Here is a 23389-nt window from a genome sequence, read left to right as displayed (position 1 = left end):
GGCTGTAATTTTCAGCATAGATATAATTTCACAAAGATAAACTGTTGCTGCCACCAAAGAAAAAATTTAGAAGTAAAAAATCCGAATTTCTGTCATTTTTGATATTTTCAAAATTCTTGACCTCTTGAAAATTTCTTATCAAGCTGATTTTTGGAGAGACTTCTTAGAACATCGTAAACCAACAAATTTTCATAAGAGACTCGAAAAAAAAAATAGTTGGTTTTTTTGGGCCACCCTAATCTACATATATATATATATATATATATATATATATATATATATATATATATATGTATCGCAATAATTATTATACTGACCTGAGTTTGTAATAAATTTATCTTGTATACGTCAATAAAATTAAAATCAACACTTATATTTTTTATAGTCTTATAACAATAATTTTTCGCAATATCAAATATCAATTTATTATCTTGAAATATTTCGGCTACACTGTAATTTAATTTTGACAATTTTGATCTAATGTGTCATAATCAGAAATCGAAAAATTCTAATCATTTTTTTGCTTCAATGTTTTTGTTATCAATTATTTTATTTTAATAAAATTTGTTACTAAATTTGAATATTCATACTTGTCAAATATTTTTCTTGATGGTCCGTATAATATCCCATCGCACAGCATTGTTATATTTTTATCACTAAAGATGTAATTTATAAATTTTATCACTACATCATAAAAATAAATTTTTAAATTTGATTAATGTTTTATAACCCAAAATATACTCATATACATTTATACAATTTAATAACATCTGTCAAAATTAATAAACAATTTTTTTTTGTCATATGCTAACTTCATATTATTTAAATTTTAAATCTCTAATCTAATAATCACAAAATTATTTTAGGAACAAAGTACTCATTAACTCATTATTATATTTTTGCATATAGGGGAGGACCCTTAAATTTTGGGGGCCCATTTTGCCCCAAATTATTCGAGGCACTCAAAATTTTAAGGCCCCCCTCCCCGATTAGGGGAGAATGGGGCAAAATGGGCTGACATTTATATTACATAAAAGCCCTCATTTTTTAAATGGCCCATTTTGCCCCACCTTCATATCCCTTATTAAAAGAAACGATTAGAAACACAAAATTTTAAATACTTGGCATACATTCAAATCACCCTTTTTATGGGCATTTAACAATGCGAATCGAGTCTTTTTTTTAAATCAGGAATAGAGCATTCCATGTAAAATCACAAAGTTTGAAAAATTTTTATTTTTGATTTCCCTAATTATTTGACATTTTGTAGTACACAAAAAAAACTCTTGCTGGTAAATTTTGAGATTTTTTTCAAAACTTGTTCGAGAATTTCTCTTTTTTTGTTTTTTGCTCGAAACTTCTTTAATAATGATCCAAATGAAAAAAATTTTTTTTTTAAATTTTTATCTTTAACATGCTTTTCCAAAAAAAACATACGAACAAGTTTTTCATATAATTTGTCTATGTGATTTTAAAGTTTCAAACTTGAAATTTTTTTTTCAAACCATGCATGTTTTGATTTTTTGCAAAATTTTTTATAATTGAAATAAAACTCATGAACGGGTAAATTTATTAAAAAATGATAAGAGATCTTTTCTGTAGAGCATTTAATTTTCTACAAAAGGAACAATAATCTATTTGATCTATTGATCTATTAACGACTTAGAAAAAGTTTCAAAAAAATTTTTCTGTTATTTAAATAGAAAATCGAATTTTTCAGTGAACTTGATCTGCAACCGACATGGAATTTTTTTTTTGCGCGAAAATTTTATTTTTGGATAAACAAAGATCTTTTCTTCATGCAATTAAATTTAAAAAAAAATGCTTTGAAATGACGCACCTTAATATATAAATATATATAGGTCAACAAAGCACGTGACTAAATTAAATTATATAAATGACATTCTGCCAAAAATTAAAATATCTCCAAACTAATCATCGTGATAATAATAAACATAATTTAGCATCGAAATGTCATAACATTTTAAAAAATTGACTTAAGATAAATAAAAAAAAAATTTTAATAATTAATTTAAAAAATATCAAGATTTAAAATTACAAAATTTGAAATACACCGCGTAAAAAATAAACCTGCGTAGAAATAACCTATCGATTGCTCCGAATGCAATGACGTTTTGATCACGTGATAAAATACGTCACATAATGAACCTGAGGTCGAGGCTACATTGAATTTTACTCCTTACTCGTACGAGTTCGGCTCTTGTATGTCGGTAATTTTATGTAAACTCGGGACAGTTTTGCAGTATCATTCATGCCTTATATATACATTTAGAGTTCAATTGACCATGTAAATATAACAATCGTAGTAAAAAAAATCTTAAATTAATTTTCGTCCTCAAAATTAAATATTATTGTTCCAAATGATACTTTTTTATAATTTTTATCAAATAATTAAATGATAAAATGACCTTAAACTCAAATTAAATTTTTTTATCACGTGTGTAAAAATGACAAGTATAAATAAAAGTTTGGTGTTTAAAAATTATTTATTTGTTACGCCTTATGACATAAACGGAGTCAAAGTAAGTGATAATTATGTTTACATTATTATTTACAACTGACAAACAAAAAACAACACATTACATTCATATCCATTTTTTTTTTTTTTTTTTTTTTTGTTAAAAATTTATTTGTTTATATATTTTTTAAAATATTTTTCTATTACAAATAAACGCGGAAATATTCAATTATATTATTATCATATATTTTAGTAACAGATATGGAAATCTTATCACATTTTATAAATACACCATTAACTCACGTGTAAACTCTGTTTCATTATATTCAGGTTTTTTAGAAAGTTAATTATTATATGCGATGGTATTTTAAAATGACGTAATTGGCCCGGAACACGTGTTCTAAATATTGTGCCGGTTTATTAAGAAATATTGATTGATTTTATTTGAAAATTTTTATTATTTATTTATTTATATTATTCATATATATTTTTTTAGTATTCTGAACTATTATACTCCGAATATATATATATATATATATATATATATATATATATATATATATATGTATGTATGTATGTATAGTGAATATGCAATAGTGTTACTGTAACAAAATATAGCAATCGAGTTGTGAATAATATATGAAAAAATATACAAGTATTCTAATATTCTTGTATTGATTAACGAAAAATTTTCACCTACAATGCCAAGGTCTTTTATTGTTTGCTTACATACCTTGATAATAGTTATTTGAATAACAAAATATTTCTTTTCAATTTAAATAAGATTATATTTTATCATACATTTATATACATTTCATGATTGTAAGACACTGGTGAATTTCAGTGAAAATTCAAAGCATGTTATTTAGAATTGTTTACAAATTTCATTTTCGAAAATATATATAGTAAGAAAGAAAAATTTAGTTCAAATTTCTTGTTTCCTTAAATACTCGAAATTAGTCATTTTTTTGTAAAATTAATTGATAGTTCTTATTTTAAAAAATTTATTTATATATTCCTTCACTTGAGTGATGAATTTCTAGAACTATGAATTAAGGGAAGTAAATATTTTTTCAATGTTGATATGTTCTCAAATTTATTACAATTAAAAATTCGAAGCAATTATTTGGTTAAGAAAAAAAGGAATTGAAAAAAGATATAATTAAAAATGAAGAAAAATTCTTGCACTGAAAAAAATTTGTTCTAAGTAACAAAATCAGTCTTAAGAAAGTAAATAAAATACTTGAATAAAGCATCTTTTCTAGAACAAAGCATTTTTTCTGGAATAAAGCATTTTTTATCGAATCAAGTATTTTTTCTGGAATCAAGTATTTTTTCTGGAATCAATCATTTTTTCTTGAATAAAGCATTTTTTCTTGAATAAAACATTTTTTCTGGAATCAAGCATTTTTTCTTGATTAAAGCATTTTTTCTTGATTAAAACATTTTTTCTTGAAAAAAGAATTTTTTCTGGAATCAAGTATTTTTTCTGGAATCAATCATTTTTTCTTGAATAAAGCATTTTTTCTTGAATAAAACATTTTTTCTGGAATCAAGCATTTTTTCTTGATTAAAGCATTTTTTCTTGATTAAAACATTTTTTCTTGAAAAAAGAATTTTTTCTGGAATCAATCATTTTTTCTGGAATAAAGCATTTTTTCTCGAATCAAGTATTTTTTCTGGAATCAAGCATTTTTTCTTGATTAAAGCATTTTTTCTTGAATAAAACATTTTTTCTTGAAAAAAGAATTTTTTCTGGAATCAATCATTTTTTCTGGAATAAAGCATTTTTTCTCGAATCAAGTATTTTTTCTGGAATCAATCATTTTTTCTTGAATAAAGAATATTTTCTGGAATCAAGTATTTTTTCTGAAATCAAGCATTTTTTCTTGAATAAAGCATTTTTTCTTGAATAAAACATTTTTTCTTGAAAAAAGAATGTTTTCTGAAATCAAGCATTTTTTCTTGAATAAAGCATTTTTTCGTGAATAAAACATTTTTTCGTGAATAAAACATTTTTTCTGGAATCAAGTATTTTTTCTGGAATCAAGAATTTTTTCTTGAATAAAGCATTTTTTCTTGAATAAAGCATTTTTTTTTTAATAAAGCATTTTTTCTGGAATAAAGTCTTTTTTCTGGAATAAAGCATTTTTTCTTTAAAATATACATTTTTCTCTCAGCGCACTATACCTCATTTGTATCTAGTTAAAAAAAGGAACTTCTAGGCATTAATTATGAATTTTACATAATTATCGAATAAATTGCCCATACAATAAATTTTCTCTAAATTGATTATTTTAATTTCATGTCTCATTGATTGCGTCAATATATTACAAGTCATGGACAAGATTCAACAACATCAAATTTAATGTTAGTCATAATATTGAAATATGTGTTGAAGCGTTGATTACGAAAATCTTATTAGTTTGATAACGATGACAAATTAGCGATAAGATTATATCGTAGTAAAATTGTAGTCCTTATATTTTATTGATAATCCATCTGATCGATTCTACTGCGTGTACAAGTACTTTTTTTTCTCTAATTTACTTTACGTAGGTAACGGAATTCTCGGCCCGGAGGCAAATATATGTTATTTGAAATATAAAAATTTGAATTTCAATATATTTTTCATCGAAAAAAAAAAAAACCTTTGTACTTTAATCTCTTATCTAACATCGGAATTAAATTTAAATGTCTAGTTATTATTTTTTTTTTTTTTTTTTAAATAAAAATTTTATAAATCTAAAATATAAAATTTTTATCGTGCATTCAAAATAATGAATCGGTTCAAAAAAAAATCAGTTCCTACATATGTTGAAAAAGAAATGATATGCCAGCGTATAACTTTTTCTTCAATTTTAAACATTTAAGCGACAATAAAATAAGGATGTTTATTATCTACTTGAACATATTATTCGATAAAATAATTCACTTAGTACGAATAAAATGTAACACAAATAAAAGATAATATAAGCTCATTAAATAAAAATAATTTGTTCTTCAAGTTAAATGATTAAGATTTTAAGTAATGATTCTGTTGTTCGATTAGTAAATACATAAATTATATTTACAGTGTAATACATTTTTTGTGTATCAAATTTTATATATAGGGTTATATATGTATATGTATATATACATTCAATTAAACTGTGTGCGACATAGTTAATAGGCTTGTATATATTAATAATCAGATGGTTGGTATTTAAGACTAATTCTCGTGACATATCTTGCAATTCGCTACAATTAGGCTTCAATTACTGTGTTAATAAATTAAAAGAAGGCGTCTGAACCAATACTGTAATTGGTTTGACATCATGTTTTAAATGAACTCCATGAAAAGTATCATGTGATAACCAGTCATCGAATCACCAGCATTTTACATACTTGCCGAAGCTGTTAAAAAATTCAGACACGAGATCTCATTTTTCCAAATTTTATGTTTACAATGACATCACCCATTCATCTACGAACATTCATTTTTGAATACGGTTTCGCTTAGTCAGAATTGAAGTTTTTTTCTACCCACTTTGAAGTAAATTTTAGTCTGAAAGGATTAATTTAATATAAATACACTAACAAAAGAATTTATTTTTATAACAAATTGAAATTTCTCATTAGTTATTGATAAAAATATAAAATATAAGGTACCCGCGGGTAATAAGGCCTAAGGGACAGAAATGATATTTAAAATAACCGCCTTTGTTAAAGGCTACTGTAGTAGAAGGGTCTTGCATAGATGTTACGACAAATTTATAGAGTCCCGATACCACGTTCCCTGTCTTCTATATTTCATCATCCGTCATATGCTGTTGCGCAGAAGAAATTATAAAAAACAATTTAGTCTTCTGACTCTTAAAAAGTATTGTTGCTAAATTTAAGTGATGATTCATCTCTAATACCAATTTTATTAAGTATAGTTAAACTATTTCAGTTTGTTTAACCCGTAGGCCTTATAGAAGCTGAAGCTAGCGGCCAAAATAAGTAGCGGCCACGCAAAAAATTACTGGCCGCTACTTCTTACGTTCACTTGCTTCAGTTTCATGTAGGCCTTATTACCCTACCGTAGTAAAATAAGGCCTATTCGTATGGTTTTTGTAAAAGTATAATTTTTTGTTTGTTTATGGTAAAAATTACCATTACTTCACTACATTTCATGGCTAATTGAAATAAAGATTAATGATACATTTCGATAATTAAATGCAATATTTTCGATTCTATTCAAAATCTCCCTTAGCTAAGCCTTATTATTCGCCAGTACCTTATTAATTTAGTTAAGAGCTCTATAAACTATTAAATATTTAAATTTTATTATTTAGCTGTGTTAATTAATATTTAAGATGACAAACATTGATGAATAACTTGAGAGCTTATTAAAAACATGACTTTCAATCAGCCACCATGGCTGAGCGCGTCGAGGTCATAAGTCTTGCGCGATCGGTCTGGGTTCGAATCTCGGGTTGGGTAATACTATTAATTTACAAAAAAAAAATGTTTTTTAAGGAACAAACCTAATCTGAACAACATTAGATAAAAAAAAAGACGTCTGATATTTTTTTGACAAAATAAAATTTTTTTCTTAGCATTAAGCAGATAAATAAAAAATGAAGTAATTATTTAACTTCAATGAAGAAAATAATTCTTTAGCATTACTTAAATAACTAAAATACAAATCAATCATTTTTTCTTGAAAACATACATTTTTTTTCTCAGTGTATTCAAAACTAACAAATGATTTTTGGGATAATTAAATACCTATTAAGTTTCAATGTAATCAGATCGAATTGATTAATAGCTCATAAATAAATGAGCAAAAGTTTCTGTAGTGTTGTGTAATACTTAGAAGTTATATTTGAATATATAGTAAGTAAAATTGTGCAACAGGCTGTGAATAGAAATTCAGAAGAAACATTTTACTAAAAAATGTCTTAAGCTCTAAATTAAGAAAAAAAAAAAAACGAATTGAAAACTTTTCAATATCACGATATAATTATCGTATTTCAACGAGGAATCCACGCGACATATTTCATCATTAGTTGAAAGAAGGGAGGGGATAATTGAAACGATTGCACTTCATGTCTTCATATTTTATGTTATGTTTAGTACAGAGCCGGCTTTTTTATTGAGAACAGGCAAAAGCATGTTTATGGAGCTACATATTGAGGCCTAATGTGATATAATTTTTTTTTATTAGTAAAATAAATCAGTTGTTGTGTTAAAAGAAGTAAATAATCACTTTTTAATTTTTTTGTGAATAATGTCGGAAATATTTTAAAAATCATAAAAACTTTAATATTTTTTTTATTGTTTATATTTTTAACTCAAGGTAAATAATACTTTCATTTATCAATTATGTGTTAAAAAAAATTTCATAAGTATTATTAATATAAAAAATATAAGAAACAAGAAGTCTTTAAATATTTCTGGCAAAATAATTCTTTTTTCTTTGCGCTATTGTGAAATTATAAAATGAAGGCTAATTAAATCATAATTAATAAATCGTGCGGTGTCATGGATCATGGAAATATATATTTTTTGTTGTGTCATCACATCTATTTTTTTTTTTCAATCACTCATTGTTTTAAAAATTTTTATATCTGAGAATAGAAAATAACAAATTTTAGTAAAATATTATTTTACTAAGAATAAATATTTAGTTAGTTGCTTTGTAAGAAAAAAAAATAAAGCTATTAAAAGCCAGGTACAGAAGTAGCCACGTAATTATAGGTAATATTAATTAAAAAAAGTAATAATAGTGTGCGTCACTGCTGTAAAAAATCAGAAGTGAATTTGGATTTTGTTTTAATCGACTCCCCGTATGAAAATAATATATATAGTAAAAATATATGTAAAAATATCAGAAAATATATGTAACGAATTTAACTATATTTTTTTTTATATTAAAAAATATAATGTCATATACGAGTCCATATATGCTTAGCATATATTAAATATATGTCAATCATATACAAAAAATATATTTTTATCATATATGAAAATATATTCTTGTCATATACAAAAACTATATTTTTATCATACATAAAAATATATATGTCTACTATATACGAAAAATATATTCTGATCATATTTAAAAACATATATTTATATTGTGTATGGAAAAAAAAAGTTTCTAATTCGTATTCCGTATGAAAATAACATATATGGTCAAAATATATGTAAAAATATCAGAAAATATATGTGGCGAATTTAACTATATTTTTTTTTATATTAAAAAATATAATGTCATATACGAGTCCATATATGCTTAGCATATATTAAATATATATCAATCATATACAAAAAATATATTTTTATCATATATGAAAATATATACTTGTCATATACAAAAACTATATTTTTATCATACATAAAAATATATATTTCTATCATATACGAAAAATATATTCTGATCATATATAAAAACATATATTTATATTGTGTATGAAAAAAAAAGTTTCTTATTCGTATGATTCACTCCAATTAAATTAGATCTAAATTTTAATATACTCTTTAAATTGCAGATAAAATTCTCGAAATTAGTTAATTTGAAGCGAATATATAATATACCTATATACATATATATACACCGAATAAAATATATGCTTAAATATAACAAAGAAAATATATGGTGCCATATACAATATAAATTATATGCTACCATATATTTCATTTCATATAAAAATTTTATATTTTTTGAATATAAAAGGAAATATATCAATACAATATATTATAAGGTAAATGTAAATGTATATATGGCTTAATATAAAAAACATATAAGATATATATGGAATACATATATTTACTACTGTATATAATTTTATATTAAATCGGCGAAAATCTCCATAATATTTTTTATAATATATCATATATTTTTTGTTGCAAACATATATGATTTGATATATTTTAACCATATATTGTTTTTTCATACGGGCCTGTCACTCGAAATTCCGGAATTTAAAAAAAAAATCTCTTTGCATGTGTAAATAGAATTTTTTTTTGGACAAACCGAAGTTATATATATTTTATATTCATTCCTCCCGTAAATATGACTTCAAGAAATTAAATAAAAGATGTCATTAACTCCATATTTAATTCAAATACGTCTAAAAATAATTACAAAGACTGATTTCTTTAATTCTTTTTTTATCAAAATTATTTTATGATCAATTCATTAAAGTTGTTTTCTAAAAACTAATTATTTTTATTTCTGTATTATTCTTATTATTATTATTCTTTTAATAAACTCTATTTATCTATTACTTGAGATACTTAACTTTTAATAACGTTTATTAATTCAATGTACAATACGCAATGGAATTTTCATTAAAGTCGAAAGAATGAGTGCAAAATGCGGTCACCATTATCATAGAGTTTATAATCATGACCTAGAAAAAACTAAAGAAAATTCTTGTACATGCATTTTATATTAAATGAAAGAAGTGATGAAAATATTCGCTGATAAACTTGAACGCATTAATCATAGAGTCCTTGAAATTATTTTTTTTTTCTAATTATTTATTTATTTTGAATATCCCTCCGTATCCACCCCTAATGATTGCATGAAGGGAAGTAGATGCAGCTTAAAAAAAACAAAATTATATTAACCAATGATTTAATTTTTTATAGAAGAATCTAAGGTGATTGTGGATCGACACTGTTGCATTTCGTTCGTAAAGAAACGCACAATTAATTCCCTGGCAATATCATCAGAGAAACACAATGGAAGATTCGCAGAGGTTAGGAAAAATATTATTGATTTGAAAAAAAAAAAAAAATATAATACCATATGTCATTGTTATTAATTGTAACATGATTACTCAATCAGTAAACTATCGATAACTTCAATAACAAATGTAATTTAATATTTATAATGATTATTATACTATTGTTTGAATATTTTTCAGCCGATACGAAAACCCATCGGGTTTAAAACGATCATCGTATCATTATCGAAGATTTTCTGGTGAGAATTAATTGCATTAATTTTCTAACCTACATAAATTCATAAAAAATTCCATTATTGTGTGTAAAAGATTAATATTAACCGCATTATATAACATATATTTTTTTGTCGTTATAGACTTAGTCCCAGCACGAGTGGTTTTATATATGCTCTCATTTTCTGGATTCCTCGTATCATTTATGATGAGAACAGATATAAACATTGCGATAGTTGAGATGGTTAAACTTCAACCCCTTGTTTCCAAGTCGGAAATTCCCAGGGACTCATATTGTTACGATATACCAAATGGAACTTTGTCATTAAATACCTCAACTGATTCACACAAAGTAAGTTGAAGTTGATCTATTGTAAAATAAACAAGATAATTTAAATTACACCTGTGTGCGATAAAAAAAATAGTATATTACACACCTACGGAAAAAATAGTATATTACACACCTACGGAAAATATAGGATATTACACACCTACGGAAAAAATAGTATATTACACACCTACGGAAAAAATAGTATATTACACACTTACGGAAAAAATAGTATATTACACACTTACGGAAAAAATAGTATATTACACACCTACGGAAAAAATAGGATATTACACACCCACGGAAAAAATAGGATATTACACACCTACGGAAAAAAATAGGATATTACACACCTACGGAAAAAATAGTATATTACACACCTACGGAAAAAATAGGATATTACACACCTACGGAAAAAATAGGATATTTTGACCCTCGTGCGTTCTTGTCGACACGAGCTGAAAATAACCTTAAAATTTTGGGGTAAAAACTATAAAATTTGGTAATTATAATCGTAATATGACTCTACTACCGGAATTAGTTCAGGAAAGACGGTAGTGTCTCACGCCAAGTACACGTTCAAATCAAACACATGTACATGTATGAAGTATCATGGTGAGAGCCTACCGTGTTTCTATTCCGCAGACAGAACGGTATTTAGCTACAATTTTTATATGAGGATCCTTTATGAGAAAACAAATGATAAAAATTAGCGCATGCGCCATTCTTAAACAGCCGAAAAAATTTAAACCTTCAGATTTAGATCTAGTGAAAAATAGTATACACTCAACAGAGGAATGTAAAACGTCTTTAACTCAAGTAGACCATTACACACATGAGTTAGAATGTCGTACGTTCTTCCCTTAGTGTGTAATATACTATTTCTGTGATAAATATGGTTTAATTAGTATGTGCATATTATGTTTTCTTAGACAACGGGTGAATTCGATTGGAGTCCAAAAATACAGTCTGCGATAACTGGAAGTTTTTACTGGTGTTATATCCTTTCACAAATTGTTGGGGGTGTGCTTACTCAATATTTTGGAACTAAAACTGTTTTTGGTGGTTCACAATTAATTACTGCAATATGCAGTTTACTTATACCTACCGCAGCAGAACTACATTATGGAGCAATGATAGCTCTAAGAAGTATTCAAGGAATCGCGAGTGTAAGTACTGAATATCGACCACAAAATTTGAAAATTATTAAAAGTTCTTTACTTCATTGCGTTTCAAAAAAAATTAATTAAAATTGGTCAGAATGCGATTTCTTAGAACAAATTGACTTAGATGCAAATAACGAGTGAGCTTTACGGAATTTTGAAAACTTTGTAGAAGATAAGTTGTAAGAAGTCCGCGGGTAATAAGGCCTGACAGAAATGATATTTAAAATAACCGCCTCCGCTAAAGGCTACTCTAGTAGAAGGGTCTTGCATAGATGTTACGAAAAATTTATTGAGTCCCGATACCACCTTCCCTGTCTTCTATATTTCATTATCCTTCATATGCTGTTGCGCAGAAGGAATTATAAAAAACGATCTAGTCTTCTGACTCTTAAAAAGTATTGTTGCTAAATTTAAGTGATGATTCATCTCTAATACTAATTTTATTAAGTATAGTTAAACTATTTCAGTTTGTTTAACCCGTAGGCCTTATAGAAGCTGAAGCTAGCGGCCAAAATAAGTAGCGGCCACGCAAAAAATTTCTGGCCGCTACTTCTTACGGCCACTTGCTTCAGTTTCATGTAGGCCTTATTACCCTACCGTAGTAAAATAAGGCCTATTCGTATGGTTTTTGTAAAAGTATAATTTTTTTTTGTTTATGGTAAAAATTACCATTACTTCATTACATTTTATGGCTAATTGAAATAAAGATTAATGATACATTTCGATAATTAAATGCAATATTTTCGATTCTATTCAAAAACTCCCTTAGCTACACGGAGAGAAAATTATGGTAACAGTTACAATATATTATGGGAATGGTTCCCATACTGCATGGTAACCGGTTTTTTTGAAATGTTGATTATGGGAACGGCATCCATATATATTATGGTAATCATTTCTATAATTATGGGTATAATTCCCATATGGTATCGGAATAGTTCCTATGGAATTATGGTAATCGTTACTATAATATTATGGGAATGGTTACCATAATATTATAGGAACCATTACAATGTGGTTATAGGATTGGTTCCTATTTGCTTGTGGGAACTATTCCTATGAGTATGGTAATCATTACCATGATTCTTTCACATGCGATATGGGAACTGTTACCATGATAGGAATTGTTCCCATACTTATGGAAACTTTCCCAGAAAGTATGGGTTTATATCCCATAATCCCAAGTAATCATTACCATAACGGTATGGGATGATATTTCATAAACTTACTAGGAACAGTTACTATAATTTTTTCTCCGTGTAGGCTTTATTACCCGCCAGTTGTTAATACTAATATTAATAGCTCAAACCACAGTATTTTTTGTCTTCATCTCGAACCATTATTCCCGTATTATTTAAAAAAAAATAGTCTTTTTTTTGAAATAGTCTAATATAACCCTATTAATCATAATATTTTTTCAGGGCTTAACCTGGCCAGCGATGTATGCGATCGTGGGGCATTGGATCCCGCCAGTAGAGCGTTCACGTTTTATGTCATCGTTTCAAGGTAAGAAAATAGATTTTTTACTTTATGTAAAAAATCCGCATAAACTCCACTAAAAACATTTTTTGTGTTACAGTGAAACTTTAATTACCTCGCCTAAGACTATGTAACATGTATCGTCATTATTTTTATATAATAGCTATAACGTTGAAATTTTATTATTTACCTCATTATAGATATTTATCTCATTTATCATCCAATTTATCTCGTCTAAAATATATGTTTATTATACTCATAATTCTTTCAGTCGATCATAACGAAATTATTATCAACAGTTTATTCGTTATTACTAAATTATTAAAGTTCTTTCAGTTAATATATCCCGCATGGATCAACGAATATTTAGTGATATTATATATACTGTGATCATTATCATAATATGACGAATTTTAAAATTGAATCGAAACATGTGTACATAATCTCTTGCGAATATTCAAATTTTTGAAAATGTATTTTTTTATTGATTTAGTTCCAACGTAGCTGAATTCACCGGACCGCGAGGTATACTCGATTGGCAACCGCTCAACAGCATGAGAACGGCATGAGTATACTTCCAGCCTGGTTGAATTAGTTGGGCTTGATACACGCACGTTGAACGGCATTGTAAACTGAAATCAACCAAATATTAATCTTCTTCATACTGTAAAAAAAATAATCCAAAATCATATCTTACACTCACTTGACAATTAATCAGCATGCATTTTTTCGTTGTTATAACTAACATCAATTACTATGGCGGAAGGAAGGGGAGGGGTTAGATGAGCCCTATAAGGTAAAGCGAGTCTAATGTTTTGCACACCTCATGCGCGACGCGTGTGTGTGCCTTAGGATCGGCATCTCTACACTTTTTTGATTAGGGGAGGGTCGGGTCAATTGAACCAAAAATACTTTAACATTTTTTTATTATATGAATAAAAGCAAAATGATAATTTTTTTTACGAAATTATAATTTATTGTAGACTATCATTTCTCATAAGCACATAACTTAACAAATGATGAAAATTTTTAATAAATACGAAATTGTACAACTGCATCAAATGCTTCAATCGTCCACTTTGCGGGGGCAATTGAACCACTAGTCGGGGACAATTGAACCAAGAGTATTAGAACCACAAACGAATGACTTTAATGAATAATTTACTATTCATTACAGCTTAAAACTGAAATTACAACACTTCTAATAATATTTATTATTTTATATAACATTATATGTTATAACAATCACTTTTAAAACTTCTGTCAATATAATTATTTTTTTTCTTGGTTAGGTTAGCTTGTTTTCACATTCTGTCAAGATGCGCGCGCATGTCTGATGCTCACAGTGTGATTCGTGTGGTTCAACCGTCCCCGAGAGTACTGGTTCAATTGACCCCATATGATTTTATTGAAATAATTAGTTTGAAAAAAAATATTCAAGAACTATTTTACTAGAAGTAAAGTTAGAAATTTATGACTTATATATGTATGAAGGTATTACAAAAAAATTTTAAGATTACATTTGAAAATTAAAAAATTATTAAACAATTTGTCAAGAGCTGAAAAAAAAGTTCAGATGCCTAAAAACACAAAAACTTGAATTTTTTAAAATTAAATCATCATATTGGTTCGAAATTTTGGTCAAACTAAGGTTAGCTGTATTATTTGAGGCTCAAAATGCTTTTTTTACTCAGTGAGGTTGAAATGAGGCTTATTTTGGTTCTATGTGGCTAGATTGAGGTTAGATATTATGACCCGGGTACAAAATAAAAAAATATTCTTGGACCGAGCCTTTTTTTCATGGTATCTCTTCTTATCTCTTCGTATTAGGAACTAAAGCAAAGTAGAAGTAGCGAAAAAAATTATTACTATTCAAATTTTAATTTAAAAAAGTCTGTTCTGCCCACCACTTCCTTCCCCTGTTTAAAAAAATTACCATAACACTTAGCGGACAAAATTTCACTTTGAATTATTTCAAACAGACCATGTCTCACCTGTCAACTCTCATAAAAATTTACTAAATGCAAAAGTTTCATTGTTCCACCTAATACGAATTTATTTGTTCCTATTGACTTTTTTGTTTTCTTCTGTTCATTACTTTCATTGACTCATTGACTTCTTTTGCCGCTGGTCAGTACCGTCCTTCTTCACAGTAAAACTTCATTTGGATCGCATTACAGAGTGAACGTGCTGACATGGAATATTTTCGGTCACCCCGCGGCACGGGTTTTGCGGCTTCAATACATTTGCTCAACGTCATGTTTCATCTTCTACTTGGTCGTGGGGTAAGCTACTCCTAACACAACTCCTATCTATATTCAGGGTTCAGTTTCGGCATCGGGTTGACGTACTTCCTGTGTGGGTTTCTCATCGCCCATTATGGCTGGAGAGTTGTCTTCTACACAACTGGCAGTATCGGAGTCTTCTGGTGCTTGCTGTGGTTTTTCTTCGCCTTCGACACACCAGCCTCTCATCCAAGGATAACTCATCAGGAGCGACAGTATATTCAAGGCAGCGTTAGCCTTCAAGTTGGCAACACTGAGGTAATTTATACAATTCATACAATAAGAAAAACCCGACAATCATTCGAAACAATTTGAAATAAGCATGGATTAAATCATCGTTATGCTTCACTAACGGTTTATTTGATAAATATATGTTATAAAACACATTGCATTAATAAAAGCAATCTTGTATGTAGCAAGCGATGCCAGTACCTTGGAAATCTATTTTGACTTCGTGGCCAGCATGGGCTATTGCTATTACAACATTTGGAAGAATATGGGTTCATTATGTGTTCATTATTCCCGGCCCAATGTACATGAAAACCGTCTTAGGCTTCAGCATCCAAACTGTAAGTGTAATATATACTTAACTGAATGTTACAGAAAAGCTATTTAATCATTCTATTTTTTTTAATGGTAGTTAGACATACATATAAATTATAAAGTGTAGATTTGTCATATTTTTCACGAACAATATGGACATTGCTCATTGGTAAATACCCCGCATGAAAAAATTATATATGGTCGAACATACATTGATAAGTATATGGCGAATATGTTAATATATACAACGGAAAAATTATATATATCTAATTGTATATGTTTACTCAATATAATTATGATATATGTGACGATATAACTTCAAATGTATTACTGCCATATATTTTCATATATGTTGCAAAATATAATGTAACAATATAATAATTTTTATATGTGAAAGTATATGATGTAAAGTATATGATGAGATATATTATTGCTATATAATACTATGTATATTTTACTACATATATACCCTCATAAAGTATCACAATATAACTTGTCATATATACTACCGCATATTCATGGTAATATATTATTGGTATATATCACTATGTATAATCTTACATATATGTGATATATGATAATATTATTCATTTTTCTAATGGATTCATCCGATTCTAAAATCAATTCAATAATCGATTTCAATTTACTGTTCATCATATACTGTGATATATAATATATATTATATATCGAATCATATACTATTCCGAATATAATACAAGTTATATATCTGCGAATAATAAAATATATATCTTACTGGTATATTAAATGTTATATGTTTAATGTTATATCAAAAATGTATGACATCATTATATAATATGTCATACAATATTCCATATATGACTAATATATTTAATAAGCGACAAAATTGTATATATTTTCCCATATATAATTTTATCTATTTTAATATATGCAAAGTATAATTCTCGGTATATGACCAGCTATATATAGCTTTTTTATGTGGTACCGTATGTAAAATCACCGTTTGCTCACTTAAAATATTTTAAATAGAGACTTTACGATAACTCTATTGTAATGAACAATAAAGATATTTCTTTTAAACAAGAACCAGAACATTGCTATTGATGATCGCACAAATAGTTACCGTACTTTTATCATAGTTCTACCGTAAATTTACCGTATTTATACAGCCATGCTACGGTACACTGTGAAAAATTCACAATTAATTTTACTATGGGTGCGCAGACTACACGATTATGGCCTATGCGCATAGTAAACTTATGCGCAGGCTACACGATTGTGGCCTGTGCGCATACGTTTACTATGGGACACTTGTAAATTTTGTATCAGTTTTCTTATAATTCGGTGGTACTATGCACTCATAGAAAAATTTGTTGCGAATTTTTCATATATACTTTTAATGTCATTTTTAACCAATCAAAGGCGTGCTTTCTTACAGTGAGTTGCAAAAAAAATTTTATAAGGCTGACTTCAACCGATCAATGGCATATTATTCGGAAATGAATTACATAAAAATAAAATAGCTTCTAATTATTGTAATAAAATTTTATAGGCACTTATTTATTTCGATTTTTATTTTAGAATGGATTCCTGTCCGGAGCTCCGTTTATTTGTAGTTACTTCAGTTCAGTTGTTTTCTGTTACATTGCGGATGTTCTTGTAACTAGACAAATAATGACTTTAACCAACGTACGAAAAATGTTCACCGCCATTTGTAAGTGGATGAATTTTTAATTTATGAAAAAAAAATATTGATAAATAATCAATGAAAATATGATTTTTTTCCAATAGCTCAAGTTATTCCTGGCTTACTAGTATTACTGATTGGTTACTTAGGCTGCAATATTATTATTGTTCTCATAGTTTGGTTCATTGCTGTAACATTGATTACAGCAGCTTACGCTGGTGCGATGGCTAATATTGTCGATATCGCACCAAATTTAGCTGGTCCAGTTTTAGCATTCGCTCAAACGATTCACATGACTGCCAGTTTTTTATCGCCGGCTGCAGCCGCTATATTTACCGACGAAGATGTAAGAATAATTTACTATACATATTATTTCAAGTTACGATCTAACCCAGGCCAAAAAAAAAAACTTTATTTTCGCGTAATTTGGAAATTTAAAATAAAGCAAGTCTAGCAAGTAAAGTTTAACAGTTATTGATAGTATATGAAATATATAAAACCTTTAGTATAAAGTAATGTATAAAAAATATATATTTAAAAAAAACCTTTAAATGATAATTTATTAAAATTTGAAAATATAATTGAAATAGTTTTAGAAAAAGTAATAATTATATTCTAAAAAGTAAAACTTATTTTTGACTTAGTTTTGGCGCGCTTTTTGAAGTAAAAAAAAACAAGCATTATCCGGGTAAAAAAAAAATATATAATTATACATAATTTTGTATAATTAAAATTATATATAGAAAATGGCCCTATATAATTATATATAACTATATATGGTTTATGTTAGATTATATATAACCATATGTGTTTTTTTCATGGCATTATATATAATTATATATGATTATATATAACTATATATAATTCTATATAATCATCTGTGATTTTTTGTCCGCGTTACATATAATTACATATAATTGTATATAACTGTATATAATTATATATAACTATATATAATTATATATATTCATCTGTGATTCTTCTAGGCGTTATATATAATTATATATAATTATATGCAATTATATATAATTGTATATAACTGTGTATAATTATATATAATCATCGGTGATTTTTTCTCAGCGTTACATATAATTGTATATAATTGTATATAACTGTATATAATTATATATAATCACCTGTGATTTTTTCTCATCGTTATATATAATTCTATATGAATCATATATAAATCATGTATAATTATATATAATTATATTGAATTATATATCATTTTTTCACCCGGGTAGGTGATTTTAGTTGCTTAGCAAATAAAAATCAAGTCAACTCGATGAGTTAACAAGTGTATTAAAAAAAAAAGTCAAAATCGAGTTTTTTTTTTACCAGAGCAATTATAATTATATATATTTATATGATTATTTATTTTTAACAGCAAACTCTAGATGCCTGGAGAAACGTCTTTGGCCTCACTAGTGGTATCGCATGTGGTACTTATATTATATATCAAATATTTGGAACAGCTGACATTCAATCGTGGAATTATCCAGATCAAAAACGTCCTCAAATAGTAGATAACGACATCGAGCCGTTGAATGATTCGAGTCTGAAAAATGGTAAAATTCTACCCAAGCAGAATAACGATCCAGAGCAACCGGAGTTAATAAACGAATACTCACACTAAAATTTATGTACTTGAAAAATAAGACTTCGATATATTTAATATAATATTTACTTTAGAAAAAAATAACTTACAACACTGTCGAATACTACGTATTTAAAAGTAAATGCATTCGATTGAGTGCGTAACTTTAATTCCTGTTATATTGGCAGTTAGTAAGCTTGTATTTAATTGTAGAAAAGCAGAGTATTTTTATGATATGAAAATCTCAGGTAAAATTTTACCAATTTATATATTATTAGGATTATAGATCATTTACTAAGTGGGCACAATTGTACTCAATTAATATATATGTATGTAAATATATATATATTAGTATTGAATAGTCTAAAGTACTTTAAAATTCGTCTTAAAAAAACAACCGTCACCTTGCAGATCAGTTTCGTTCTTTTTCAAAAAATATATTGACTTTATTTGTCCGAATAGTCAAACAATTTTAGGCATGTATATAAAATATAATATTATATATATTTTATGGGTGAACCATTCGATACTCTCCAAATTATATATAAATTTTTTTTTGAATTATCATTTATCACAATGTTCTTAAACAATATTTTTTTATGCACGACATAGTTTTTAAATCGAGTCTAATTCCACATAAAAATATTTTTTTAAAAAGGCCGTAACTTTATCAATTAGAAAAAAACAAAAACTTACCTACAAAATCATCATTTTTAGAAAATTAAGAAATGTTTTTTTATGTTCAAGATAATTCTTAATATCGACTACTTATTTAAGAGTTCAATCGATATAATTATTATTTAAGATATGAAGTTGAATCTAGTAGCCGTAATAAGTAGCGGCCAGCAATTTTTTGCGTGGCCGCTACTTATTACGACCATTAGTGCAATATTTTGCGTGGCCGCTACTTACTACGGCTACTAGCGGAATCGTTTGCGTGGCTACTACTCATTACGGCCACTACCGCAATTTTTTGCGTGGCCGCTACTTATTGTAACTACTAGCGCAATCTTTTGCGTGGCTGCTACTTATTACGGCCACTAGCTTCAGCTTCATTATTTAAAATGTGATTGATTCACTTCTCTATAAAATGATAGAATCTCAGTAGAAAGAGAAAAACACTTTTTTTTTTTTTTGATTATATTTTTATTTTATACATTAAATAATAATTAATAACTCACTAGTTAATAGTTACTTTGAAAGTAAAATTATTAAAAATTTTTTATAAATAAATAATCATAAAATAATTAGAAGTAAAATATAAAAAAATTCCTGAGAAATAATTATAGCATGAATTAAAACTTTTAATACTAAAATCCAACCTCATAAAATACTACTTTAATAATACGTTTCGTGAAATTTGAAAAAAAATAAAAGTTGTTAAATTCATAATTAAAATAAATGTACTATATAATGAGTACACGCTAATGAAATAAGATATGAAAATATATTCAAGATTAAACTTATGAGTGCCTTGCTGTAAAAATGACAAACAATATAAATAACTGTTTAAGTAATAAATAATTGATCCTTAATTTTTTGTAAAGACTCCTCGATAGTTGCGAACAGTAAAATTTAAAAATAAACAAAGATATTGTAATTATAATGTAAACGAATGTATAATTAATCAAAAACGCTATAAATATGCGAAATTTATGTGAGTGTAAAACAATGCGATTAAAGAAAACATAAATAAAATACGTTATTACTTATTTATTCTATCAAATCAATTTAAGTGTTCGAGTGTTGGTAATAGAAATATATTCTAATTACACGGAGAAAAAAGAATAGTAATGATTACTATGCTACATAGTAACCAGACTCTTTTTTCGTAAAATAGTAAATAATGCTATGTAGAATAGGGCTCATTACCATTTTTCTGGTAGTGATTACTATGTTACATTGAAACAACTAAAATGGTAAAAATTGCTATCTAGCATGGGAATCAGGGCTATGAAGAATGCTACTCAGTCCCACGCTAGAATAGCTGCCGTTACACGGAGAGAAAATTATGGTAACAGTTACAATATATTATGGGAATGGTTCCCATACTGCATGGTAACCGGTATTTTTCAAATGTTGATTATAGGAATGGCACCCATATATATTATGGTAATCATTCCTATAATTATGGGTATAATTCCCATATGGTATCGGAATAGTTCCTATGGAATCATAGTAATCATTACCATAATATGATGGTTATGTTTACCATAATATTATAGGAATAGTTACCATAATATATAGGGCTTATTCCCATACACACTTAGGAACCATTACAATGTGGTTATAGGATCGGTTACTATTTGCTTGTGGGAACTATTCCTATGAGTATGGTAATCATTACTATGATTCTTTCACAGGCGATATGGAAACTGTCACTATAATGGTAGGAATTGTTCCCATACTTATGGAAACTTTTCCCAGAAAGTATGGGTCTATATCCCATAATCTCAAGTAATCACTACCATAACGGTATGGGATGATATTTTATAAACGTACTAGGAACAGCTACCATAATATTCTCTCCGTGTACAGTTTAATAAGTGAGATAAGGAAGTTAACATGCGCAGATGGTTGCGCAGTAACCTGTGTGTATGTGTATGCATGTATATGTGCGATGTATATTATTAAATATTTTAATTTATTTAATTATTATATATCTGTCATCAAAAAATGATATTTCTTTTTGAGCAATATCTTAATTATTTCAATAGATTAATTCAATTTCTACATATATCTATTTATAGTAACCTGAGTTGTTTGTTTTGTCATAACCTTATTTACTAAAAATGAAATAAATAAAACATGGTAAACATTACTAGGTAACATTGTAGTGATGTCCATTTGCATAGTTCTCTCGTCAATGTAGAATGGTAATCAGTCCTATGCTGGCATAGCCACCGTTACTATGTAGAATTGGGGGATTACTCTGCCCAGTGACTCTCGACGCTAAAAAATCCTCGTTTCTATGTAACACAGTAATGGTTACCATTCTACATAAGTATATTTAAGTCCTTGATGTCTCAGAAGTAGCGTATGGAGGAATAAATCCCTTTTTTAAAATAATACTATAATCCTCTAAAGCCTACCACACTTTCAATTTGTAACTTCGAATCATCTCAAATCTTCAGAATGATATTGTTACAATTCATTAAGTTTTGGTTTCGAATCCCGGTCTCAGCAGTTCATTTTTCAGAAGTATTTTTCGAATTATTTTATTTATTGTTCACATATAATAAACTAGTGTAGTTGCGCTATAAATCCGGTCACGGGGGTGTAAAGGAATTCTAAGAATGTATGAACCCCCACTTCTGCTCAGTCGACTGCAGTAACTCACACTTCCCCTAACTTACAAGCGCGTGAGTGTGTTCATGATTATTTTCATAGTCATGGAAGGGAATATCTTCAATAGAAATATAAGTCAACGCGTTCACAATGAGTGGGCTTATGACGCGACTCCTGTATTAATAATATTTTATTTAGTTGAAGATTGTGATAATATTTGAACCCTATTCGCTTATCGGAAATAGCGTGAAGCTTTGGGGTTTGCCGTAGGGTCGACCATTTTTAGATTTTTTTCTGAACTTCCTCAAAATATCATTTGAAATGTCATGTTCAATCATGCATACTCATGTATGACATGGCAAGAATAGTCATGCATTATTCATGCATGACCAAGCTCAGTCATGAATGATCATTCATGACATTGAACTATTCATGCAATGGCACGCATAATTATGCAAAGCCATGTTCAATCATGCATGATCATGTATGATGGGGTAAGAATAGTCATGCATTGTTCATGCAATATCATGTATGACCAAGATCACTCATGAATAATCATTCAAGGCTTTGAACTATTCATGCAAAGGCACGCATGATTATGCAAAGCCATGTTCAATCATG

The 23389-nt window shown here is 27.5% G+C and overlaps 1 protein-coding gene across 2 annotated transcripts; it reads left to right on the top strand.

The window, feature by feature from the left end:
- The first annotated feature begins 2212 nt into the window (after nt 1-2212).
- Nucleotides 2213-21217, top strand: LOC103575879 (sialin). 2 transcript variants are annotated; one of them, XM_008555859.3, is made up of 11 exons: nt 2213-2543; nt 10106-10215; nt 10384-10442; nt 10560-10768; nt 11677-11913; nt 13332-13416; nt 15712-15932; nt 16091-16243; nt 17778-17910; nt 17988-18229; nt 19271-21217. In XM_008555859.3, the coding sequence occupies exons 2-11, from the start codon at nt 10199-10201 to the stop codon at nt 19517-19519; spliced, it is 1605 nt and encodes a 534-aa protein (XP_008554081.1). In that variant the 5' UTR covers nt 2213-2543; nt 10106-10198; the 3' UTR covers nt 19520-21217. The 2 variants fall into 2 exon arrangements, with proteins under 2 accessions (XP_008554081.1, XP_008554082.1); XM_008555860.3 differs by lacking the exon at nt 2213-2543 and adding an exon at nt 7596-7805.
- Nucleotides 21218-23389: the final 2172 nt, after the last annotated feature.

The sequence above is a fragment of the Microplitis demolitor genome, chromosome 8, assembly GCF_026212275.2.
Source record: "Microplitis demolitor isolate Queensland-Clemson2020A chromosome 8, iyMicDemo2.1a, whole genome shotgun sequence".
NCBI lineage: Eukaryota > Metazoa > Arthropoda > Insecta > Hymenoptera > Braconidae > Microplitis > Microplitis demolitor.
Note: the sequence above shows the minus strand (reverse complement) of the source record. Positions and strands in the feature narration are given on the sequence as shown.

Bases quoted from the DNA above. Each gene is read 5' to 3' on its own strand.
- LOC103575879 (XM_008555859.3), top strand. The intron at 10,443-10,559 runs GTGAGAATTAAT...TTGTCGTTATAG, and splicing joins TCATTATCGAAGATTTTCTG to ACTTAGTCCCAGCACGAGTG. The intron at 16,244-17,777 runs GTAAGTGTAATA...TTTTTATTTTAG, and splicing joins TAGGCTTCAGCATCCAAACT to AATGGATTCCTGTCCGGAGC.